We start from the raw sequence: 26356 nt of genomic DNA, 5'->3' as shown, positions 1-26356 counted from the left end.
ATTGTAAAGATACATTTGTGGTATGGTATGTGCAAAACCCATAATTATGAATTGGATGATAGGGAAACTCTCTGTGAATGAATGTCTTATTTAGCATATGAGTCTACTGCTAAACCTTTGAGGAATCAATTAGTAAAAAAACAAAGAGATTGTCTCTGTGCAGGAGGCTCCTGCTGCATATAGGGGTTTGGCCTGGGAGCACTTTGGGGCTAGTTGCAGTTGGAGGAAGGAAGGTGGGTAGGGGGTGGTAGGAGACTGGGGCTGGAGTGGGCATGAGCAAACTGGGGCATGTGTCCTGGGTATTGGTGCAGGGAAAGGAACTGCATGCCAGACCCAGAGCCCCCTACACCTCTGCTTGGGGCGCTATCCTCCTCGCCCACAGGCACCTCGGGAAGCCAACTATGGGTCTGCAGGGAAGGTTTACGGGGTCCTGCCAAGAAGGGACCTTTGCAATTAGACAAGAAAATCCTCAAGTGGGCCTGGCATTTCAAACCTGCCTCAGTTCTGCCAGAATGAGAGATGCTGCAAGAAGCTCAAGTGAACGCTTGTTGCATTTGATCTGAGTCAGGATTACACCTGCTTCGCAGGGATTGCATCAGCCACAAGGGCTGCCAAAGGACATGAATCCGTAACTAGGTCCCACTCTCTGGCACTTGGGGAACATTACTAAGTAAAATAAGGGTGACGTGAGCACAAGTACTGTGATACCCCAACAGTGTATCTGATAACCGAGAGGGCTACTAAGTGACTAATGGGTGATGCTAGACAAAAGGATGATTCACATCCTGGCAGGATGGAGCAAGATAACTCAACATTTCATCACGCTACTCAGAATGGAAGGCAATTTAAAACTTATAAATTGTTTATTTTTAGAATTTTCCATCTAGTATTTTTCGAACCACAGTTGACCTAGATAACCGAAAGCATGGGAAGCAAAACCATGGATAAAATGGGACTGTAGTATTATTTCAAAACTTAAAAAAAAAAAAATGCTTTTAAGGATGAATATGACAACTTCCATTTTTTATTCTATGGGGGGGACTAGATGTCCAGAGAAAGTTTTCCAGTGTGGATCTAAAAATTCTGGATTTAAAAATTTTTTACTCTTTTAAAATAATTGGCAGAACTCTTCAGTAAAGGACATAGATAACAAGAGAGTGAAAATCCTGAGAGTTAAACCTATCTTGTGCTGGTGTTTGTCATGAGCTTGGGGGGAAAGATGAATCTACATATCCTAGGTGCCGATATACTGGGCAGAATAGACAAAACATGAGGCCAAGAGGGTAGACTGGGAAACATCCACATGAACCCCGAATCCCAGAAAGGTTACAGTGCCTGGGGGTGCCCTGGGGAGAGAGAAACAGTGTGTTTGGAACTAAAGTTTATGCCATCTGTGTTACCTCCACTTCCCAATGAACTCAAGCCGAATAGTTGGTCTAAAATCTCCCTGAAGAACTTATTGGTGTGATGGAATGTATCCCAATAATGCTTAACTAATGACACAACTATGTAAATTTATTAAATAAAATCCAAGCTGTATACTTGAAATGGGTGAATTTTACAGCATGCAAATTATCTATACTAATAAAGAGCTAATATGCTAATGATCAATATGCCCTAAAGGGTAATGACCAGGTCATTAGCATATTAGCTGGGGCGTTGCTCCAGAGACGGGGCAAAAGTGGGGAGGCGCCCGGAGGAGGCGGGATCATCCCAAGCCGGGAAGGGCAGGGGTGAGAGCCCATAGCGACCCCTCACCAGTCCTTCACCACCCACTGCTCACACTTTGAGTGCCCTGTGGCCCACCTGCCAGGGGACAGAGCACAGCGCAGCAGGCAGGAGGCTTTCACACTCTCCCACAGCGCAATGACAGGGCGGAGCCACCTCGTTGCTCTGGAAACGGGGCAGAAGCAGGGAGGCGCCCAGAGAAGGCAGGACCAGCCCCAGGCGACTGGAGGGACCGAGGGCGGGGCTTGAGGCGGCCAGAGAAGGCCAGAGGGTTTGGGGGCTGGGCCAGGCGTGCTGGAGCTCTGCGTGGACAGGTTCGGGTGTCAAGGCAGGGCTGCAGGTGGGTGGCGGCGCTGCACGATTTCGCGCCCTGGGCTCCTAGCACCTCAATAAATTTTCATAGGATGGGAGCTGAGGGACAGATTGTTTGCCTTGCTCCTCATCCTTGATCACATATCCCCCAACAACTTGTTCTCTAGTTAATACAGACAGCAATTTCCACTGATCAAAAACAGAATCAAAGGAGAAAAGAAATCTAAGAAGAGAGAGGCCAGATAAAAAGAGGAGAAAACCTAATCTGTGCTATGAGACTGGCTATGTTTGGACTGTCTTCCAAGATGATTTAAGCAACGTTTGGTGTAACAAACCAGGCCAAATCTCTGTAATCTCATTACCATGCTACTCACACTGTGATTATTCAGAAAGAAAAAAAAAAAGTTTGTTCGAGATGATAATGATCTTGGAATCAAGAGAGGAGCAAAAGCAAACTTATAACAACATGTCCTTTTGTCTCGCTCCAGCAGTCCTCTGGGATGGGGGTCCTTTGGCTGCGTGACCAGCCCTCTGAGAGGTAGTACACAGGAATTCCAGTCATGTGACCAGGCCGAGCGCTGTCTTCCCGGGGCCTTCGCTTTCTGAAACTTTTGAGTTTCTTTGGTATAGGGTTACTTTACCCAACAAGGTGGCAGCACAGATGCAGCCTGCCTCCAACTCTTACACGACTTACTCTTCTGGATTGTTCCTCCTACCTTCACAGGAGGCAGGTGTGTGTTTCCTCCTCCTCCACAATGAACACTGCTTTCCTCTCACCATGGGACAAACAAATGTCGCTTTAAGCTCATTCTGGTCTTCTCTGGGAATTTTATAACCCCTACCAAAATCAAGATAGTACTGCAAAAGAATACATTTCAGGAAACCTAATATATTTTGAATGTGTCATCTGGTGACAGACTTCTTCCACTATTTTGCAAAGTAATCCCCAAAGACACTATGTTCTTAAAATACGTATTTTTAAACAATAAAGAATTTTTTAAAAAGTATTTTTAAAACAGAAAGTATGTACATTTCAATCTTCATTTTGTTTTTTTATTATTATAAAACTAGAGGCCTGGTGCACGGATTCGTGTACAGGTGGGGTCCCTTGGCCTGGCCGGTAATCGGGGCCAATCGGGGCCGGCCGGCGGGGGAGGGGCCGTGGGAGGTTGGTGGGCCAAGGGGAGGGGAGGTTGGCCAGCCACAGGAGGTTGGCTATGGGAGCACACTGACCACCAGGGGGCAGCTCCTGCGTTGGACGTCTGCACCATGGTGATCAGTGTGTGTCATAGCAACTGGTTGACCTGTCATTCAGTCGCTTAGGCTTTTATATATATATATATATAATATAAGACATTTGTAAAAAGTCTACTATACAGACACATCTATCATAACACAGGAAGCCTCTCTGCATGTGCCTCACTCAGTTCTGTTGCCCCGTCTCTGGAGCAACGCCCCAGCTAATATGCTAATGACCTGGTCATTACCCTTTAGGGCATATTGATCATTAGCATATTAGCTCTTTATTAGTATAGATAATTTGCATGCTGTAAAATTCACCCATTTCAAGTATACAGCTTGGATTTTATTTAATAAATTTACATAGTTGTGTCATTAGTTAAGCATTATTGGGATACATTCCATCACACCAATAAGTTCTTCAGGGAGATTTTAGACCAACTATTCGGCTTGAGTTCATTGGGAAGTGGAGGTAACAGTGTGGTGTGTATGCATTAGATCCATTCCTCTTGCATTTCCATCTGTATTTCATACACACACATGAACAATATAAATGTAACTTCAATGAAGTAATTCTGTACTTTCCACTTACACCCTGTCAACCTTTCCCTACCAGTAAATATAATTCTAAATTCATTCTTTTTGTCAGCTTCATAGGATTCTATTATACGACTACACCTTGGTTAATAGAATAGACGTGCATTTAAGTAGTTTCTGTGGTTGGTGTTTTGTTGTTGTTGTTGTTGTTGTTGTTGTTGTTGTTTTGGAGGGGGGCGGGTATTGCAAAAAAGCTCCAATGAGAATTCTTTCTGCACAAATGCCAATATTCCTATGCTGGAACCCTACATGTGAAAGAGCAGAGTCAAAAGGCAGGATAGCTGCATCCCAACTATCTTCCATAAAGAATACGCCAACTTCCACTCATAGTACTTGAGAATGCCTGTGTCCCCACACCCTCACCACTCCTGGATTTATATCTAATTATTAATATCCAATTTTTAATACCTCAATATTGATGAACCAAAAAAAAAATGTGCCTGTTCAATTTGTATTTTCCTAAATGCCAGTGAAATTTAGCATCTTTTCAGTCATTTGCCTATGAATTGCCTGTGCATTTCTTTACCCATTTTTCCTACAGCCTTACTCAAATTGGTTTATAGAAATGTCATAAATTATGGCTAATTTTCCATTTCAATTCTTTATGTGAAAATATTTTCTCCTAGTCTGTTGCCTGTCATAATCCATTTTTTCCCGTATAGAAATTGACATTTTTTATGTAGTCAAATGAATAACACTGGGGTTGGAGGTCCTTGCCTAGCCCCAAATTACAAAATAATTTCCCTGCATTTTATTTCAATACTTTCATTGTTTTGTCTTTTTATGTCAAGACTCGTATTCCATCTGGATGCCCCATGTCCTATTTCCACTCTTTGTGTTTGTTTATTGAGTAGGAGTTACTCCAGGTTTCTGTTGGGAAGAATGACTCACTTCTGCAGAGCCTTCCCGGTGTGTGTTTTGGGTTAAGGTACCTTTTGCTCTGGTTTCTGGAAATGGGATCCATCTCCTTACCAACCTCTAGTCAGTCCTCACTGGTAGTCCCTGTTATGTTTTTATTCACCCTTTTATATCTTCCCTTTCATTTCAGTGGACTTTTGGAAGAAAAGGGATATAAATGCTCAGTCTGTCATCTTAATGGAAATGTCTTTGTATGTCCTAAAAAAACATGTTTTATGAAATCAAAATGTGCACATAATAGAAAATTTGGAAAATACTAAAGGAAGAAGAAAAATCAACCAAAATTCTACTACTTGATAATAAAAAATGCTAAGATGTTGGTGAATTCACTTCCAGAATTTCTTTTTGCATATAAATAAAGCTGTCATAGAAGTGTAGCATCATATTATGCAATTATTTTTATACTATGCTTTCTTAACTCACACTATGTGCAGAGTATTTTCCTATATCCTTGAAAAACATGACTTTATAAAAAATGGTTGTAGAGCATTCCATGCACACATATTTCTTAGAAATTAATAATCTATTTTTATTAATATGCTTATTTCTAGAAAGAGTAGTACATTTCCATGGTTCGAAACAGTCAAAAGTCTCCTATCCCAGAGGGAAGATGGAGGGGGGTGAGTGGGTGGGTGGAAAGAGATCAACCAAAACCAAAACTATTGTATGCATATATGCATAACCCATGGACACAGACAATGGGGTGTTAAGGGCCTGGGGCTAAAAGGAGTCAATGGGGGGGAAGGGAGGACATATGTAATACTTTCAACAATAAAGATTTAATCTTTTTTTAAGTCTCTTTTCCAACCTCCGACTCCTGGTGACCAGTTTCCCTTCCTGAAGTTAAAATGATAACTAATTTTGTTGTAAAGATAAAGTCCCATAGGTGGAATTGGCTGATAAATACTTGCTCTAGAAATGTATAATTTACACCAACCCTGTATGAAGCCGTTCTTTTTCTTTTAGCATTTATTGGTTTGGAAGGCTAAAACTGTTCTCTCCAACTAAGAATGAAGTTTGAGCGCCTTTTTCATAATTCATTAGCCCATTCTGCATCTTCTATCACAAATTAGCTGTCTATTCCTGGCCTTTGCCATAAAGGACCCTTTAAAAATATTTTCTCAGCTTTCAGGATTATGGTCAAGAGTTTTCCCACGTCAAGTCAAAGTGAGGCCTTCTCCAAACAGCAGTGCTCAAGTTCAGATCCTTTAATTACATCATCAGTGAAACCCCACTTCTTTGCACTCCTATTTTGTTTTAATGAGATTTCTAATAATGCTTGAGATTTCTTTCTTGAGGTCTACTCTGAACTGCTGACCGGAAAGTAGAGTGAGAGCCCAGGGTTTTGCTCAGAGAAACCATGAAGATGACATAAGACTGGTTGTTCTGTAATGTTCACTCTTGTAGGCAGGCTATACAGCCCGATGCCCATTACCCAACCTTCCATGTCTTAGTCACTCTCATTCCTGTAAGGTTCGAGGCGCAGGAGAAGGGAGACGGAGACCAAGGCATGTTAAAGAGAAAGTTTATTCTGCACTAACGAGCGAGATTCATCACGGAGGAGGGTAGAAAAACCAGGATTAGAGGAGGAGGAGGAGAAGGACCCAGCCGGACTGCCCCGCAGACTGGGGAGACAGCAACACGTGCAGCGGTGAACACACCTTTTGAGGGGAGGAACAGGAAGGGGTGGGGCCCAGGGCACTCGGCACAAGCTGATTGGTGGTTCAATGCCTCGGGGATGTCCTGGCGGCAGACGCTGGTTACAGTCCACCAGTTGGGGGAAGGGAGGATCTATCCATTCCCAGGCGTTGCTCACCTCCACACTTTGTCCCAGCCTGTCTCTGAAGTCTGGAAAGCTCTTCCAGCCCAGCTACCTCTCCTCATCCAGGCTGGCGAGGTGCCCTATGCACAGGGGCACCTGGGGTGCATGTCTATCATCCGGACATGTGCAGTTCATGAATATGTCTACCCCTTCTCCTCCCCCCCCCCCAAAAAACAAAAAAACTGTAGTTCCCAGAGGCATGCCCACACTGAAATCAGTGCACACACACCTGCCCCATTCACTTTCCAATTGGACAGCTTCTCAAACTTTCCACAGCTCGCCACAGCTCACTGCTGCCTACAGAATACAAGTCACTTCCTAAAATACTGAAATGACATTCCAGGCTCTCCCCGGCACCTACTTTTCCCGGCTTAGACAACTCACCTGTTTCTTCTCACAGCTAAATAAAGAACACATGTGCAGTCCTCACACACCCAGGTCTGTCCCAGGTACAGGTTGACTAACACTGCTCTCCTCTGAGCCTTCATCCCTTGTCACTTATATGCATCCTCCCCAACCCTGGGTGAATTCCAAACGCAATCTTGTCCTGACAGCCCTTTTTTCCTTCAACACCCCTTAATTTAATAGTTCTGCTCCTGATGCCACCCATCAAGCTCCACCCTCTATTACAAGCGTGCAATGGGGAGCTCTGCTTATATTAGATGATTAGCTAATGTTAAGCGATCTTTATCTTTCTTTCTTGGCAGATGTGACACTGCTGTATTCTCTGGATCCTTGTACACAGAGAAGATGAATACGTACTGATTGGATGGGAGTGCACTGTTGACTTTTTCTCTTTTTTTCTCAACCTCACCGTGATGAGCAAACTTTCCGCCTCCTCGCCCTCCTCTCCGCCTCCAGCTAGCGCCCCACCCACTCCCGCCCGCACTGCACCCGCCGCCGGAGGCTCTCCCACACCCACACTCCGTACCACCGCGGACCACGGACCAAGGGAGCTAATAACCTTGATCCCAGAGGGAAGCGTCCGATGCTGCGGGCGAGCACAGCCGCTGAGCGCAGCGCGGCCGGCTGCACAGGCCGGACTGGCTCCCTCCCCCGCACGGCCTCCCGCACCCGCCTCCCTCTTTGTTCTCTAGCACAAGGGTTCCCGGCGTCGGGGCTGTGCTGGGAAACACGTGGAGCCCTTCCAACTCAGAAATTCTGATTTAACAATCCAGGGAGCAGCCTGGCTCTGGGAATTTTGAACTTCCGCGGGTGCTTCCTGTGTTTGAATTCCCGGCGCCTGGCGCGCGCATCTGGTCTCCTCGACCTCATTTCCAGCTTCTCGATCCGGCCGCCGGGGGAGAAGAGGAAGGAGCGGGACCCGCGGGGCAGTAGGGGCCCACACCCGACCCACCCCTTGCGGGGGCGCGGCCGACCCGCCTTCCGACGTAGTCTCCTGCAGGTGCCGGGATAAATCCCGGAGCCTCGGGGCTGCCAGCCAGAGCTGCGGTGCCCGAGGAGGACCTGGTGGCTTCTCCGCGCGCAGCGAGGGCAGCGTGTCCCGGGTGAGTTGGCGAAGTCCGGGTCCAGGGACCTGGCACGACCTCCAGGAGGAGTGGAGCCCGAGGCTCGCCAGCCCGCAGCGCCCGGGGCGTCAGCGCTGGGGAGGGGGTGCGGGAGGAGCTCGAGGCGAGTCTGAAAGAGCGCCCCGCATCCGGCCCCTCGTGGGTGAGCCGCTTGCCTCCTGCCCCAACCCGGAGCAGAGGGCAGGGTGACGCCCTGGTCCCCTCTTCGGGCCATTCAGCCTAGGTGCCCTGCTCTCTGCTGCTGGATGCATCTTCCTCTCCCTCCCCAACGCCCCAATCCCCCCCTGGCCCCTCACCCGGCCCCTTCCCAGGACCTACTTGCTGCTGCCCCCTAGCCTGTGAAGTAAAAATCACCTGTTTCCATTGCACCAGCTTAGTTCAGCTTTTGGACTAGGAGGCTAGGACATGGGATGGAGACACCAAAGAAGTCTTCAGCCTGATGAAATTATTTAAATTTTCTTTTTAAATGTTTTTGTCAGTTTTGAGAGAGAGAGAAAACCATACGCCGCCTTCTGCTCGCCCCCTACCCGGGATGTGCCTCAACCCAAATGGAACTAACTGGCAACCTTTCAGTGCACAGGACGATGCCCAACCAACTGAGCCACACCGGCCAGGGCCAGCCTGATTAAATTTAATATGCTGTCATTTCCTAAGTAAGGAAGAGTCTTTACACTAAAATGGAACTTTATGTTTTAGTGTTTTACTTTTGTTTGTAAGCATACTTACTATAACCATCTTTAACTGGTATAGCCAGGGATCATTAATTCACATGCTGGAAGTAACACCAGTCATAGCTCTAGCTGATATTTATTTTGCTGTCATTATGTGCCTAGCCCTGTTCTACCAAGGCTGTAACCTGGCAGGCCCTGAAATTTAGACCAACTCCTCTTGTCCCATCCCACCCCCAACCTATGCATCCTGGAGAGGACAATGAGGACCTTCTTTTTCCCCCCAGAAAGTTTCATATGTGGTAGTATTGACCATATAACCATATAATGCTCCTTAATAGTTTACCTGCATTAACTCATTTAATTCTCACAGCTTCCCTTAGGAATTACATAGTGGTGTGCCTAAAAGGGGCATGGATGGCCTGGTATTGGCTTTCTTGTGGAAGGAGTGTTGGCAGTGCCTAGGCTGCTGCCTAGGGAGGGTGCCTGGGGTGTCACATTACTGTAGAAAGTCTGATCCTCATCCTTGCAGGTCTGCAGGTACACACCCCATGACTATCCTATCTAATAAAAGAGTAATATGCAAATTGATCGTCACTCCAACAAACAAGATGGCCACCCCCATGTGGCCAAAGATGGCTGCCACAAGATGGCCGGCAGGGGAGGGCAGTTGGGAGTAACCAGGCCTGCAGGGGAGGGCAGTTGGTGATGACCAGACTGGCAAGGAAGGGCAGTTAGGGGTGACCCGGCCAGCAGGGGAGCAGTTAGGCATAGATCAGGCTGGCAGGGGAGTGGTTAGGGGGTGATCAGGCTTGCAAGCAGAAGTGGTTAGGGGCAATCAGGCAGACAGGCAGGTGAGTGGCTGGGAGCCAGAAGTCCTGGATTGTGAGAGGAATGTCTGACTGCCCATTTAGGCCCGATCCTGGTAGGATCGGGCCTAAATAGGCAGTTGAACATCCCTTGAGGGGTCCCAGATTGGAGAGGGTGCAGGCTGGGCCGAGAGACTACCCCCACCCCACCCCCATGCACGAATTTCGTGCACCAGGCCTCTAGTTTAATATAAGAAGAGTCTGGATACCACTGTTCCCCCGTCAGGGAACCTTCTTTCCAAGTCCTGCAGGGCCTGGGATGCCCAAGCAATTATCCAAGCTACTCTGTGAAAATAAATTTGAACAAAGATGCCAGAGAGTGTGAAGGCCATTTCATTCCAAGGATGATGAAACCCTGTGTGCCACAGCAGAAAACACTCTTTGTTTAACCAGAATATCCATGCCCCCCACTGCCAGCATTCTTATTCCCTGGTCACACAGGTAAAACCTACCTTAAGGCTTAAACTCTTCTGTCCCTCTACTGGGTGAGCTACTCCCAGATCTGTCTGCCTCTCACCATTCATCATATGGATATCCACTCAAATGTCCATTCCCGGCAAATCTCTCCTGTTGCTTCCGACCTTGACCACAATTTAAATTAGATTTCCTTTCTATTCTGTATAGCTCCCTGCACTTTTATTTCTAAATCTACTAGAGGCCCGGTGCACGAATTTGGGGTCCCTCAGCCTGGCCTGCACCCTCTAGCAATCAAGACCCCTCGGGGGATGTCGGACTGCTGATTTGGACTGCTGGTTTCCCCCAATCCCTGGGGATCGGGCCAAAACTGGCAGTCCAACATCCCCCGAGGGATGTAGGAGTGCACCAAGCAGCAGGTGGCTGGGGAGGAGCCCGAGCCTGGGCCACTCCCACTCATCCCAGCGCTGCTGAGCCTGCCGCTGCCTAGTGCACTACTGCAGAGGCAGGAGAGGGAGAGGTTCACCCCACTGTAGCTGCGCTTGCCAGCCGTGAGCCCAGCATCTGGTGCCTGTCAGTCAGCTGAGCGGTGCTCTCACTGTGGGAGTGCACTGGCCACCAGGGGGCAGCTCCTGCATTGAGCTTCTGCCCCCTGGTAATCAGTGTGCATTATAGTGACCGGTCAAACGGTTGTTTGGTCACTTAGGCTTTTATATAGAGAGATAGATGGATTGTGATGTATTTATTCATTTAATGTCTATCTCTTCAACTAGATCCTTAGCTCACCAGGCCAGAGAATACAGGAGGATGCCCATCTCCTAAGCCCCGGTGCCCAGCATCAATGTTCAACAAACATGAAAAATGAACACCCAGCCCTGCACTTGCTAGCACAGGGACCTTGGATAAACCGCATACACATTCTTTCCGATCCTCAGTCTCATCTGTAGAATGAGCCAAGAAACAACAGTTTTGGTCACAATAATTTCTGAAGGGTGCAACCACACTCCAAGCCCTCCTATAAATGACTCTATCCACTCATAGTAACTAGTTTATCCTCAACCAAACTGCAAAGTGAGGACCTGCTGTTCTTTAATGGACACTGTCTGCCCTCCTCTGTCTATTCTCTATAGCTCCCCACTCAGGGCAACCTCCCACCCCACCACATCATGCCCCCTGCTAAACACATCTTCTCATCCTGGGAGAAATCAGACCTTTCTTTTTTTTTTCCAGTGGGTTGTTATTAAAGCATGTTATAAACTCATTCCACTGAAGTGCGAGTAACAGATAACAGGATGGAAGTGTGGAGCCCAGGATGCGCTTGTCAGGAGGAGATTTGTTAATTCATTCACCTTGTTGGTGAGCAGCAGCGTGAATCTGAAAAACATGATAACGTTTGTAAAGCACTGTGAGCCAGCATGGGTCAAGCACATGACATACATTTTTTTTTTTCATCTGCAAAACTACTCTATGCCACAGGACCAGTAAGTAGAGATGAGGAGACCTCGGCCAGAGAGGCTATGGAGTCTGCCCCAGGTTTCACAGCCAGGCAGGGGCAGGACAGAACAGGAATCCAGACCTGTCTCTCACTGATGTCCTACAACCATAGGTCCGAGCGGCAAGTGATAGGGTGCAGGGGCCCCAGAGCTGACAGTGAATTTGTCAGAAAAGGTTTAGAAGGTCTAATTAGTCTTCTTAAAGTACACTATGCAAATAGGATTTTACATTTTTCTCTTGAATCTCACATTTTAAATAGTGACACATAATTTAAGAACAACAATGCAAATGAGAAAACACGAACCTAAAAGAAGACAGAAATAAAAGCAAAGATGTAGCAGTTATATCATAAGCATTTCAGTATAAATCAGCCAACAGGACTCATGATTATTATGAGAAAAGGTTTGCTCTGAGAAATAATGAATGTCTTCTTTGGGTTAAATTTGGGTGTAGTTACAGTTCCTCGTTAATGAACATTTGTTCATGAACAAAGCTAAGTGGGCATGCAGATGTGTGCTGAGCTTGATCTTGGTGCTGGCCAAGATCCAGTCCCAGTGGGTCCCCTACTTTCTCTAAGTTCAGAGTCTGCTACCAGGAGAGATGTTTAAATCATGCTTCTCAGTTTCTTTCAATATTTCAGGAAGTATGAGCTCCATGTAGCAAGCACACTCAGAGGGAGTAGACGCCAAGATCTTTACATGAGTTTGTCTGTCTGTCTTCATAGGTTTCAGTCAGAATATGGCTCCCAACGTGAAGTCAGCCAAGAAAGTATTCGTTTTCTTAGGAAAATCAGTATTTAGTCTTCTGGAGACTGTGATTTTTACCTTAATCCCAAGGCCACGGAAGAACGTTGCTGGTGAAATCGTACTCATAACAGGTGCTGGGAGTGGACTCGGAAGGCTCTTAGCCCTTCAGTTTGCCCACCTTGGAGCTGTGCTTGTTCTCTGGGATATCAACAAGGAGGGGAATGAGGAGACGTGCAAGATGGCTCGGGACGCTGGGGCCACGAGAGCCTATGCCTATACCTGTGACTGCAGTAGAAAGGAAGATGTGTATCGAGTGGCCGATCAGGTAAATTTTGGGTGCTTACTCTTTGCTATGGGTAGTAAGAACTCTATGTAAATACGTGGACATACATCAGTTTCTCTATCTGTTTACTTTTCTCAGTGCCAATTTGCCTATCTCCAACATTCCTTCAATTAAAAATTGGGGGGGAGTGGGAATTATAATGTTTGCAATACACCATGTTAAGCACCCTGTATGCATTGTAGATTATAATCCTATAAAGTATGGCCTATTAGTACCTCCATTTCACAAATGAGAAAATCAAGACTTAGGACAGGTAAATAGCTTACCTAAGAAAAAGATAATACGTAGCAAAGCGACAGCTGGGACTTGAGCCTGTTGACTCCTGAGTAGGTACTCTAACCACCACTCTATTATAACTGACTGTGCTGGCCCCTATCATAATATAAGATAGGTGATAGCACCGTCTTTGAGGATGAAGAAACTGAGGCACAGATACATTAACCTGCTCAGGGTTCCAGAGCTAGTGCATGACTAAGCCAGGATGTAAACCCATATTTAGTCTAATTTTAAATCCAGCTATTTCCACTCCACCACAATGCCTTTGATTTGCATGTGTATTTCTCCTAAGTTGTCATGAGAAAATCAGAGTATTTTATTCATCCTAAAGACTGTTAACCTCAGTTGTTCCTTTAGCGGTGACAGAGATGCACATGTTTAGAACGCTTTCAGGAAACCAAAGCTCCAATATGCCAATGGTAGGGTTTTCTTAGTTCGTAGAGGAACTCACTTGTTTGCTGGCTGTCTTCTTTCCTTATTAAGGATTAATCTGTCTTCATGTTGACACAAGTATTCTACACAGCACTCTCCAAGGCCACTTCTTTTGTGACTCCCAGGGTTCCCTCATTTAGTGAGAAGCGGGGAACTAGGCCAGCTTGTGACAAGCAAGCAACCACATTGGAAAGTTCTTGCACAGCTTCTCTGCTCAAAACTAGTGGAAAGGTTTGCAGGTCACTGGCCATTGAGTGAGTTTGTAACTTTCATTTGAGTTTGTCTTTTACATTTTACACATCTGTTATACCATCTCCAATCACAGGCTTCCCAGAACAGTCTGGAGACCCAAACCCAACAAGCTAGCATGGGCTCATGCTGGAACCACTCTGCAAAGAGCAGTTGTGTCTTTTTCAGAGCTGACCTCACAAATTCAGCTCTTTGTCTTTGAAGCACCAGTCACCTGGCAGGTTGACGTATACTGATTACAAATAACTTCCCTGGCAAGTCTTAAGCAATAACTGGCTTGTGTTCAAACACAGCACCTTCACCTGTGGAACAAGCTAAGATGAGGCGCTCCATAAATAATTAGTTCCCTCTGCTCCATATCCATAATTTAGTTCTGCCCAAAATGTTCAGCTTTGGAAATGGTCAAACATGGTGCATTTACTAGCCTATTATTCAACTTTTCTTACTTCTGGGTCTTGCAGATAATTAAGTATATGCTCTTTTGCATTCAGGAGTAGCAAACTGCTTTCCACCTTATAAACCAAGCACTTCTACTTCTTATTCTGGATAGAGGGAAGCTACCAGAGAAATTTTACGAAGTATGCCATAGAGGAGTGGTCCAGGTGAAAATTGCCAGAGCGTTTGACAGTGTTTTAGCTCCTCTGAGACCCCAATAACCTTGAAAGCTTGTGTCCCTAGAGCATAGCTGGCACTGAAAGTCCAGCCTTGATACCTGGCATCCTGGATGAGAGGTCATTTGGAACAGTAAACACAAGATCAGACTGGAGCTGTGTAGTTGTCACTTATCCTTAATGTGGCACGTGGAAGTGTCCTAACTATATATTTAATGACTGTGATGCCTTAGACAAGCCAAATCATAATCAATTTTGCTTGGCATACTTCTAATTGACTGCAGTGGTTCAACAGAAAAAAAAAAACCACAAAAACAAACCACCTTATTACAGGCATACCGCTGAGACATTGAGGGTTCAGTTGCAGACCACTCAATAAAGTGAATTGTAATCTTTTTGCTAGTGAAGGATCTTGCCTTATTTGTAAAAATGAGGTGTGTTTGTATTTGTAGTATCTGTGAAATTTTTTTAAGGTTTATTACTGATTCCAGATGTCCAGGGTCAAACTTCAGGATTGCTTCATCTTTTAAACCACGTGGTCACTGGTAGAAGTTGACTTGAACCTAATGCCCACTATGACCTGTAGTGGTGGGAAAGTCAAATCAGCCATCCTGGGCAGTGTGGAGTCAGACACTAACACGCACAGCCTTCCTGTGGGTTCTTGTTGTCATAGCGTGGATGTTCAAAAGGTGGGCACAGCTTATGTGCAAGTCTTCCTGGAGTTGTGACTCAGGGCTGAATAGACTGCTGCCACATTCTTACAACAAGGAAGAATAATGAATGCCAGGAAGGAAGGAAGGAAGGAAGGAAGGAAGGAAGGAAGGAAGGAAGGAAGGAAGGAAGGGAGGGAGGGAAGAAAACTAAGTATAAAATTAGGATCTTTTGCGTTTTCCTTTAGCTGTTACCCCTGAGCCCCTTATAAAACAACACAAACTTACTCTCATCCCAGGATGACCACTCAAGTTATTGTAAGCCCAGTGTCATCAAAGCAAGTGTGGCCTACTTGTTCCTCCGTTCACAGATCTTATCCCTAAAAGTATGGGGGAGGGAGAAGAAAACCAGCCAGTTGATGAAAACAGGATAGACAGGTTCTAAATCATGATGTGTGTTGAAAGCATGGATATGATGAATATCATACTTACTCCATTCACTCCCTACACCACCCCATCTCTATGTCTGCTAGGTTTTCATATATATGACACTAGAAGTCCGGTGCATGAATTCGTGCACCAGTGGGGTCCCTCGGCCTGGCCTGTGGGATCGGGCCGAAACTGGCTCTCTGACATCCCTCAAGGGATCCCGGATTGCGAGAGGGTGCAGGGCAGGTCTAGGGACCCCACCAGTGCACGATCGGGGCCAGGGAGGGACGCGGGAGGTTGGCCAGTTGGGGAGGGACAGCGGGAGAGCTTCAGGGTGTATCCAGCCTGTCTAGGTCAGTCCTGATCAGCCGGACCCCATCAGCAAGCTAACCTACCTGTCAGAACGTCTACCCCCTGGTGGTCAGGGCACATCATAGCGACTGGTCCACCCGTCAACTGTCTGCCCCCTGGTGGTCAATGCACATCATAGAAAGGGGTTGAGCAGCCTTAGCATATCATTAGCATATTATGCTTTGATTGGTTGAATGGATGACATGACAACCGGACACTTAGCTTATTAGGCTTTTATTATATAGGATGGCTATAAGTGCGTATGTCCCATCACATTGATTAAAATTATATTCTTCTTAGAGCATAGAATAAAGTTACTATGCAGTGAATATAAGAATAGCTCTAAATGTAGAAGGAAAGCAGCATTGCATTGTTGGAATTATCATAAGGAGAAGAAATAAAAAGCATCAGACTTGGATTGCTGATGCACTGTACACTCAGCAAAGGAAATAAAACATGCTTTGTTTTCAGACTGCATAAGCTCGGTCTCTGTTAACAAGGATAAGAGGTGTATAAAGTTGGGGGGAAATTAAACCTAGAGCATGTAAGAAATTACTACATTGATGGTGCTGCTCTTGTTACTCAATTCAGGTTAAAAAAGAAGTTGGTGATGTTTCCATCCTAATCAACAATGCTGGCATCGTAACAGGCAAAAGCTTCCTCGACTGCCCAGATGAGCTTATGGAAAAGTCTTTTGATGTGAATTTCAAAGCACATTTGTGGGTAATAATTTTTTCTTTTCATAGCAAAGATTAGCCTCTAAATCAAGCACAGTCTTCTCAATTTTAGCTTATCCTGGTCTACCCAATCATCTTCTCCCAATCCAACTCAACCCACACCTCCCAGAACTCGCCAGGGAATCCTACAAAGACACACTGTCCTCATGGTACTACTATCATTTATTCACTGTCCTAGACACCTCAGGCATGAGCCTTAAAGCAGCTCCTTGAGATAAGGAATCACAAAAATTCAAAGACTTAACTCGAGGCTACACAGCAAGTGACAGCTCTTAGACTTGACCAGGGTGACCTTATCATTTGCCTAAGCTGCAACTCTTTTGAAAAAAGCGAAAGGGGGCATTCTTAATAAGCACCATTAACCAGGTCTGTTCTGAGCAAACCAAAACATTTGGTCTCCTGACTCAGTACCTACCCAGGGAAAGAAAGGTTCCTACCAATAACCCTGGTGACTCCGTGCTATGGACATTAAGGGGCACATCTGTGTGCCCACTTTCAGACATTGTGTTTTCCTGGCCGCTGCTGCGAGCAGTCATGTCAGGCCGCCCCATGCCAGGCACGGTCCCTTGTTCTGCCTCTCCCAGAACGTGAGCCCGTTTTGTTCCTGCCCCACTCATATCTCATCCTTCCCTTGTCCAGCTCTGCTTCTGAGTGTTATTATTTGCTGGAGATTTCTGAGATCCCCTCCATTCTCCTCACACCTCTCCATGTGGACTTTCCAACCAACTCTCCTTGTCTTCTGTCTCCTAGTTTCACCAAAAATGCCATGATGCTGGTGGTACTCTTGGGGTTCTCTTTAGTTTTCAGGAGAAAGATGGAAAGATTCAGAACTAAGTGGCCACCATGCTCCTTCAGGAACTACTGCAAGTGACTTACGTTGTCTTGTCCCAAATGCCTCTCTGCTTCATTAGCATGAAGTTGGAGTATAACGTCAGAATGAAGACAAAGTCTCCCTGAAAGTCTCCACTCCCGGGACTGTCACGTTCTTTTCCCACCTCTCGGCTTTCCTGGTCTCTTTCATGGTCTCCTCTTTCTCTTACACTTTCTTTAGATGTTCCTGAAATACTACTGATGTCTCCCTGCTGGCCCCTGACTTCCCCTCACGCCCTCTCACTCTATACCCTTTTTCTGAGCAAGTCCAGGTACCTTCTTTGAGTACTGCACAGAGTAGGCACTTACTTGCTAGAGAGCACATGGTGACAAGGCTGCCAAGGGGATTGTCGCCCAGGAGAAGTGACTCAGAGCAGACACCAAGGTGTCTTATTATGCTGCTTGTTTTGATTTTTCCATCTCTCTGTAAGTGTTAGGTTCTCTCTGAAACTCATGATGATGCAGACAAACAAAGGTTGGTTGACTTTTACAAGAGATTCTCTTTCTCATATTTATTTATATTAGGAAACAAATATGAAATATAAATTTATGAAATAAAATGCAGTTATTCGTATTGGTTAATTATTTCTCTGTTGCAGAATACATCTTCTCTCAAAGCTCATTGCTCTTTCCTTTATCTTCTTTCTCCAAATCCCATTATCAAAAGTGAAGGTGCTCAGTGGTCCTCAAACACAGTATCCATCCCCTCTTTCTAACAGATATTCTCTTTTATGACATGGAACAAAATTAAGAAATGATTATTCGAAGAAGTAGAGATAAATGTAAAACAAAGTGATATTTTACACCAAAGTCAACAACAGCATCTCCTGTAAACACTGTTCAAAAAAAATTGAAATTCAGATATGATTCCAGGGGAAAAAGAGCAATATAAACCTAAATAATCTTATTCTTGGTTATAACCTAAATAATGATATCTTTTTCTTTCTGGATTGTGGCTGCCACAGCTAAGATTCTCCTGTATTCCTTCAATTATTGTGTTAATATTGTGTTTTGAAAAATCAAATACGAGCAAAATATAAGTTTGAGTAAATTATTTGTAATAATATTGGTATGCCATGAGGAAAATGTTAATTTCATAGGTTAAGTTAAGATGGTTACTTTCCAGATACTTAAGTTTTTATATTGCATTGCCTTCAGGTATTTTTATGAGCTTAAAAATTTTTTTAATCACAATGATCATATAAACATCTGAAAAAGAGTAAAATGTGGTATCAAATATTAAAAGTTTTACTTTGCTCATCTTAGACTCATAAAGCCTTTCTACCGGCTATGATCGCTAATGCCCATGGACATTTGGTCTGCATTTCAAGTTCAGCTGGATTAGTTGGAGTAAATGGGCTGGCAGGTAAGAAAAGTGTAATATTTCACGTTTGCACATTTTTCCTAATTCTAACTTATACAATAGCTCTGAGTAATCAGCATTGGCTTGATGCACCAATAATAAAGATAAAAATTAAGAAGTATATTCAATAAGGGAAGTGGTTGAGAAGTACATAATGCATCAAAACTGGCCATCAGATATACCTACTGAAAGTTGAAGTATGCACTTTGGAATCAGTAGGTCTTACGTAGTCCCCTGGGTTTAAAAAACAAGAGGGGGGCGGGGAGAGAGAGAGAGAGAGAGATATCTTACTGATGACTGTTTTTACATAAGTGATTAGCATAGTCACCATCCCCAAATTTCATCTGGTACTGTCTTCAGCATGGTAAGGACAACCACTCTGCCTTCTGAAGTCTCCCCCTGCTGTCAGTTTGGAGATAATTTCTCCACCCCAAGAAACTTACCCTTCACCTCTTTGCTTTCCCACTGGTTGGAAGACTTGCAGGAAGTGGTTGCCATTTCCATCTCCCTTGCAAGTGACTTGACATTAGCAGTGGGGAGGGGGCAAAGAGATATACCAAGATCCTCAGTGAAGGTAGTCCAGCTCCGGAGGGGGCTCCAGGAGGAGCAGAAATCATGTCCTTCCCTACCAGGGCGTCCCCGGGAGCAACATTCCGTGTACTGACACAGATCCCCGAGACTCGGACATCAGAAGCCCTAGCTGCAATACTCGGATAACTTTGGCCAACCTGCCCCTGGGGCACTTCCCTATGCTTTTGAGCTGAGCAGTATAATCCAAGATTCACAATACCAGTCTAGGCGCAGTTCATCTCAGTTATGTGAATAGGTTTTTCAGAACCACCAGTCACCCAAAGTATTACCAGTCTGTGCACATCTCCCTGTACTCTGTCGTTCTCAGAAATCATCACATATTAGTGTTACTTCTCTCTTATATGTCTGATAAATGATGAAACTCTGAAATAATACAGGTATATTTACAGCTTCTGTTCATCTTTTTTTTCTGACACTGTATCTCTCTATCTTCAGAAGGATTCTTTCATCCCCAGCTGGCCTTAGAAACAAGTGTAAGCTTTTTGTAATTCCCACAGTGGGGGGTCTTGTCTCCCCTGCATCCGAACCACCATGGGTGTTATTTGTAACTAGAGGCCCGGTGCATGAAATTCATGCACGGGGGAGTGTCCCTCAGCCCAGCCTGCACCCTCTTCAATCTGGGACCCCTCGAGGGATATCCGACTGCCTGTTTAGGCCCGATCCCAGTCCCTCTCACAATCCAGGACTGCTGGCTCCCAACCATTTGCCTGCCTCTGCCTGATTTCCCCTAACTGCTTCTGCCTGCCAGCCTGATCACCCCCTAACCACTCCCCTGCCAGCCTGATTGACACCTAACTGCTCCCTAGCTGGCCCGATTTCCCCTAACTGCCCTCCCCTGCTGGCCTGGTCCCCCCCAACTGCCCTCCCCTGCTGTCCTGGTCCCCCCCCCCAACTGCTCTCTCCTGTAGGCCTGGCCCCTCCCCAACTTCCCTTCCCTGCAGGCCTGCCCCCCCACAACTGCCCTCCCCTGCAGGCCTGGGTCCCCCACCCAACTGCCCTCCCTTGCTGGCCTGGTCTCCCCCAACTGCCCACAACTGCCCTCCCCTGCCAGCCATCTTCTGGCAGCCATGTTGTGTCCACATGGGGGCAGCCATCTTTGACCACATGGGGCAGCCATGTTGTGTCTTGGAGTGATGGTCAATTTGCATATTACTCTTTTATTAGATAGGATGCAGAATCCCTCCTCCTGGGCCAGAGCTGCTCCCCTAATCTCCAGGATTGAGGGACTCAGTGAGTTGCATTTGTACCAAATGACTCAGATGATCCTAGAAGCTGGTCAGGACTCCTCTCCCCTCCCTCCTTCTGTGGTCTTAACTGCCTTCTTGAGCAGCAGTGGACCTGACATCCCCACGCCCGGCATTTACCTCCTGGTTTTTGCCAGTTGTGGCAGCCGCTTCTGAACAGAGAAAGTACGTCTACCTCGGATACCTCGTTTGGCTGTGTGAGGCAAAGGGAAGGAGGAGCTCAGCTACACGCCTTTTCTACTCCAAACTTTTCCATTCAGCAGATTGAAAACCCAGGTTTACTTGAAGTGAGAGTGATTGAAGACAGCAAGTTCAAAATGGACAAGCTACTGAGTCCTTTGTTTTTCTTCTGAAAGTGGAAGAAAAACTTAGAGTTGGAATAAAGTTTGATCCGAGTATCATGACCCACACTGCCCTCTCTTGTCTAGCCTACTACATCACTTACTGTATTTCCTCTGTTATGTGCCTTCCTGCCCCAATTGGGTTGGAATTCTTTAGGCCTAGACACACACACCATGTGCCCATATAACAGCTAGCACATGTCTGACCATTCATTAACGTGGAGGTAAAGCTAGCAGGGTGATTGTGGGAGACTCCTCGCAGCATCCACTCGGTCTTTATCAACTTTATGTGACCGTGTACCTCCCCACTCATTCGGCACTTCTTCCAGTGGGAGGAGACCAAGATCACACAAAACAAGAACTCTGAAATCGTTGTCTGAGTTTCTGTCGGTTAGTATTTTGAGGAGACTTTATGTAATGCCACTTTTAAAACTTCAGAAGGTACATCAGCATTATTTGTCTTTTTCAGATTACTGTGCAAGTAAATTTGCAGCCGTTGGATTTGCTGAATCTGTTTTCATGGAACTATTTGCCCAGAAAATAAAGGGGATCAAAACCACGATTGTGTGCCCATTTTTTATTAAAACTGGAATGTTTGAAGGTTGTACTACTGGGTAAGTATATCCTGTAATATCAAAGAAACTGCATTTTAAAAAATGATCGCCTATTTTATTTTTTCTGTTTTTTTTGTTTGTTTGTTTGTTTGTTTTACTTTTTTAAATCCTCACCTGAGGACATAGAGAAGTTATCAAACTGGCAACTTTTTGGTGTACAGGGCAACACTCAACCAACTGAGCTACTCTGGTGGGGCTTTTCTGTTTTTAAAAGTTGTTTCAAAATAGATTTCTCTAGGATTCAGCATGATTTATAAATGGTCTCAGAAGTTATTCTTTACTCAGATGTGCTTATATTTCAGATGTTGAGTTTAAGGTGAATGGTTTATCAAAGCTGTGTCTCACTGGCAGCCACCTTGCAGCCCGGGTCTGCTCACCTGTCTCCCCAGCACCCAATCACATTCCCTCTCTGCCACCCAGCTCCCTGCTCCCCTCATCCCTGATGCCACAGAGGACTGAAAATCACTGAAGGGACACAAAGGCCCCATTCTGCATCTCATGGAGATGACAGGAAATTCATTTTGAAAGACTTGCTTTATACTAATAGATCATTTATTTAATATGGTTTTACTTGTATCCATATTATACATCAGTGTATTCATTAGAATCATCGTTTTCCATTTCAAATTCTAGTCATTATTATGTTGATAAGCAGGGAGTAAATATAGAGGTAGATAAAATCTGGGAGGGAACGAAGCAAATAAATGGTAATGTCTTACAGTCTTTTTATGCTTAATGTGCAAGAGCTGTTTTTATTAATTTGTTAATTTTGCTTGTTTTTTTTTGTTTTTGTTTTTTTTTTTTTTTTACTCCCTAGCTGTCCTTCTCTGTTACCGATTTTGGAACCGGAATATGTAGTCAGAAAGATAGTAGATGCTATCCTGAAGGAAAAAGTGTACTTGTATATACCAAGATTTTTATACATCCTGATGTTTTTAAAAAGGTAACAATACCAGTCACCTTCTATGACTTCTCTAATGTACCAATCGACAACTTTTCCCAAATCCTTCCAGGAGAAGCCTCACTCGCAGAGTCCTCGGTACTGGAAACAGTGCAGGGCATTTGCACATACTGTGCCCCCTCTTCGCTTAAGCATTCCTTCCCTGACCTTCCAGAATATCTCATATGGCTTCAGTGCACACTGTCCTAGCACCTGACCCTGGCTTCCTTAGAACATCTCACTGCTCGTGGAGTTAGGACTGCTCATGGCACACTTACTTGTGAGATCCTTGGATTATCATCTGCTGCCCCACTGAGCCGTGAGTTCCTTGAGATCAGAGGCCAGTTGGTTTCTGCTCACTCTTGTGTGTGTTCAGCTCCAGGGAAGAGCCTGGAAAAAAAAAAAAAAGAGGTGCCCTTCCTGCATAAGCAAGTCTTTTCTCTTTCGCTAATTGTATCTACTTTACACAATTAACCCAAAATCATCCTTCCCTGCCTTCACGTCCTCAGGCTTCACCTAGCACAGGAATGGTGGCTGATATGACTGCGAAGGTGTGGGATGAGGCAAAAGGGTGTTTGGCAAGGAGATGGGAAATCTGGAGTTACAATCCTGCTGTGTAGTAAGCCTGTGACTCTGAACATGACCTTCATTCTGCAGGTCCAATTTCCTCATTTACAGTGTAGAAATCAGTGCTTGTTACAGCTTGTGAATGAGCGAATGTAATGCCTTTATTGGGCAGCGTGCATGTTCACAGTACAGTGCCTCCACTTGCCTCGTAGAGGTTAATGCCAACTGTAAAGAACATGGGATTCAATTTTTCTAATTTTTAAAATAATCATAGAGTTGATATGACTTTGATAAGCCCCGGATTGAGGGGGGTCTGCATAATTCCTGAGAAGGCTTTGAAAGCATGAGGAAATTCAGTGAAGGGGATCACAGCACACACTCCTTCAGACATCCCACAAGCATTAGAGGGTGCCTAGTGCGTGCCATGCATTGCTGACGACCCTAGGTTTGGGGGTTACAGCAAAGGATAAGAGAAACAAGAGTCCTTGCCCTTGTGGAAATTATCTTCCCAAAGGGTAGGGATCAGGGAACAAACAAAAAATAATAAAGTAAAAAAGAAGGTATGCTGGGTGGTGATAAGTGCTACAAAGAAATATGAAGCAGGAAAAGGAAATTCCAAAGTGGTAGGATCAGGGGTGCAGGTTGAGGTCTAATTTCCAGTATGGCGCTCAGGGGAGGTCTCCTGAGAAAGGTAACATTTACTAGAGACCTGAAGCTGGGGAGGGCAGGAACCACCTGGGTTTCGTGGGGTGCCCCCAGAGGGACAGTGAGCACAGGTCCTTTACTTTATCCCACCCTTAGCTCAGGTGTCAGGTTTACTGCGCCTGCTCTGTTTACTGCCCCTCTCCTTGCTCTGCAATGTGAATGTCAGAATCAGCAGGGTCAGAGAGCTCCGTCAGGAGGGGCGTGTGGGGGTGGAGAAGATGAACAGTCTTCGTTGGGCCTTGCCAGCCATCTGAGGAGCTACTGCATCTAATCCTCACAGTAGTCCCAGAAAGAAAGATGAATGACCTCATTTTACACTGGAAGAAACTGAGGCTCCCGAGCTCAGTAGCTTGCCTGAGATGACATTGTACATAATAGAGCTGGGTTTCAAGCCAGGCTCATCTGACTCCACCAGACGTCCCTGCTTCCAGCCCATCATTACATCGTGTAGGGAAGCTTTGGAAATGGACGTGAGAAGGGAGCTGAATAATGTAAATAAAGCAAGGAGAGGTATAGAAACCCTGAGCTGGTGTCCTCCCATGTTGTATACAAGCCCAGGGTGATACTGGGGCATGCACAGCAATGTGTGCATGTGTGACTTCTTCTGCGACAGGTCAGTGGCACTGCTTTTCAGCTGTGCTGTAACGATGCTTTTATGAATGATAACCGAGAAAGTTTCCTCTTGTTTTCTCTTTAGTGTCCTGCCCATCAAGTTGAGACTGCTCATAACTGAATTTATAGGCGCCTTCAATTTTATGGATAGCTTCGTTGGAAAGAAAAAGAACTAATGACTAACTCTATGGCTGATGTCATCTAAAACCCAACATCTAAAACCCAACATACTGTTTATTTCAATGAAGAGAAGGATTTTTGTCTGATAGAATATATCTGGAGACGATAAGTACCATTCTTGTTCTTCTATCTGGGCTGGAATATTCAGCCAATACTTTTGTAAATAAGGTTGCCATCTGCTTGTTTGTTGAGTGCATTTTTTCCATATTACCTAATAATAGACAAACATGTAAATTGACCTCCATTTTTTCATATTACCTAATAATAGACAAACATGTACCTCCACTATGCCCACAGCCAATCAGAGTGAGTATGCAAATTAACCCAACAAAGATGGTGGTTAATTTGCATACATACCTGGGTCCTGGGGACCTCTTCGGCACCCAGGTCACTCCCACCGGAGGGGGGGGGGCCTTCCCAAGCCTAAAGCCTGGGGTGGAGGCTTAATGCTTGGGAAAGGGCCGAGCCTGCGATCAGAGGGAAGGGGAAAAAAAATCAATGGAAACATATCCTCAGGTGAGGATAAAAATAAAGAAAGAAATGTCATATCCTATGAAAGACACATCTTGAAAATGCCTATAGAAAGTTGTCATTTTTTCATGGTGAAGGGACTGGAGTCCGTGTTGATGAAAATAACCTTGGTGGCTACGGTGACTGGCAGTGGCTGCAGTAGCAAGGTGATGGGGCTGGCGCCTTCCCCTGATCAGCCCGGTGGCCTCCCGCAAAGGGAGGCCAAACTGCAGCTTAGGTCCACTCCCAATGGGGAGCAGGCCTAAGCCATCAGTAGGACATCCCCTGAGGGCTCCCAGTATGTGAGAGGGGGCAGGCTGGGCTGAGGGACCCCTCCCCAGTGCACAAATTTCATGCACCGGGCCCCTAGTTATTAATAAAAACAGCTCATTTTTGTCATCTCTGCTTGCAACAGATGTGAGAGAAAACCCTCTCACATGATGAGTGTTTAGTGGGAGTGCCCTCTTTCCAGAGGACACACAACTCTGGATGTCCTGTCATCTTGCTCTTCGCCTTAATCTTTTTGAACCTCTGTGTGCTCCCTGGTGTAGAAAAAGCCAGGCTCCCGTGTCCTACTTTCCAAAGCAGCCACACAAATACTTCTACATGCCCCAGATGCTCACAGAGTAAGTGCCAATCCTGCTAAAGGTACATCAGGGGCCCCTGTGAGGGAGCCTTACTGTCCAGTTCCTGAAATCCCTGGTAGGCAGTGACCCTACGTCAAACTCTGAATGGGACCACATTTTTCTTCCTAAAAGAGATCAAAGAATGGTTGCTTCTCACTCTGAAAATGACATTCTACTGAATTAGAGAAACTGCTAACTATTAACCCAGAAGACACACTCATGTGGTTAGTTTAATTTAGTATTTCAAGTTGGGATTCATGCTGAGATGTTTTTCCATAGGATGGACAATTTTATGCATTTGCATTCATCAGTGCTGCCTTCATTACAGTTTAATCAACTGGCCAACTGCATTCATGCTTTGGAGATTTCACCATAAAAGGAAGATTAAGCAAAATGTGGTCATTACCAGACCCTGGAACTCCTTCCCAGGCTGGTCGGGGCACCTGCCTTGCAAGAGAAACAGCAGCTTTTGTCTCTTACTTTCTTTTGTGTGGGGAACAGGAAGGGGTGAGAGGAACCTTGGAACACCCTGTGAGAGTCCAAAGAAAAGAGTTTAAGTATCTTAGGGGTAAGTTGCTCTTAGAGCGATAAGGATGTGGACTGGTGGACTGGTTTATCTTGAGCTGTGGACTGGTTTATCTTGAGCTGTCTGTAGGATTCTGACAGCACTGCTCCTGTATTTCCTTTCCATTCAGAAAGTCTTTTTTTTTAAAAAAAAAAAACTTGTTTTATGATCATAAAAATGATAGCTAATATTTCTTGTGCCTGGCACGAATCTC

General features: G+C 45.3%; 1 protein-coding gene across 1 annotated transcript; it reads left to right on the top strand.

Annotated features, from left to right (window-relative positions):
* Positions 1-8029: 8029 nt before the first annotated feature.
* SDR16C5 (short chain dehydrogenase/reductase family 16C member 5) lies at positions 8030-24990 on the top strand. The gene is made up of 8 exons (XM_054708486.1): positions 8030-8124; positions 11327-11452; positions 12315-12661; positions 16269-16400; positions 18551-18650; positions 21293-21437; positions 22255-22380; positions 24347-24990. The coding sequence occupies exons 3-8, from the start codon at positions 12329-12331 to the stop codon at positions 24435-24437; spliced, it is 927 nt and encodes a 308-aa protein (XP_054564461.1). The 5' UTR covers positions 8030-8124; positions 11327-11452; positions 12315-12328; the 3' UTR covers positions 24438-24990.
* The last annotated feature ends 1366 nt before the right edge of the window (positions 24991-26356 follow it).

This window comes from Eptesicus fuscus, chromosome 19 (genome assembly GCF_027574615.1).
Source record: "Eptesicus fuscus isolate TK198812 chromosome 19, DD_ASM_mEF_20220401, whole genome shotgun sequence".
Classification (NCBI taxonomy): domain Eukaryota; kingdom Metazoa; phylum Chordata; class Mammalia; order Chiroptera; family Vespertilionidae; genus Eptesicus; species Eptesicus fuscus.
This window is presented reverse-complemented; position numbering and strand designations above follow the sequence as displayed.

Coding starts and splice junctions, on each gene's coding strand:
- SDR16C5 (XM_054708486.1), top strand. CDS start 12,329: ATGGCTCCCAACGTGAAGTCAGCCAAGAAAGTATTCGTTTTCTTAGGA. Junction 12,662..16,268: donor TGTATCGAGTGGCCGATCAG/GTAAATTTTGGG, acceptor TACTCAATTCAG/GTTAAAAAAGAAGTTGGTGA. Junction 18,651..21,292: donor TGGAGTAAATGGGCTGGCAG/GTAAGAAAAGTG, acceptor TGTCTTTTTCAG/ATTACTGTGCAAGTAAATTT.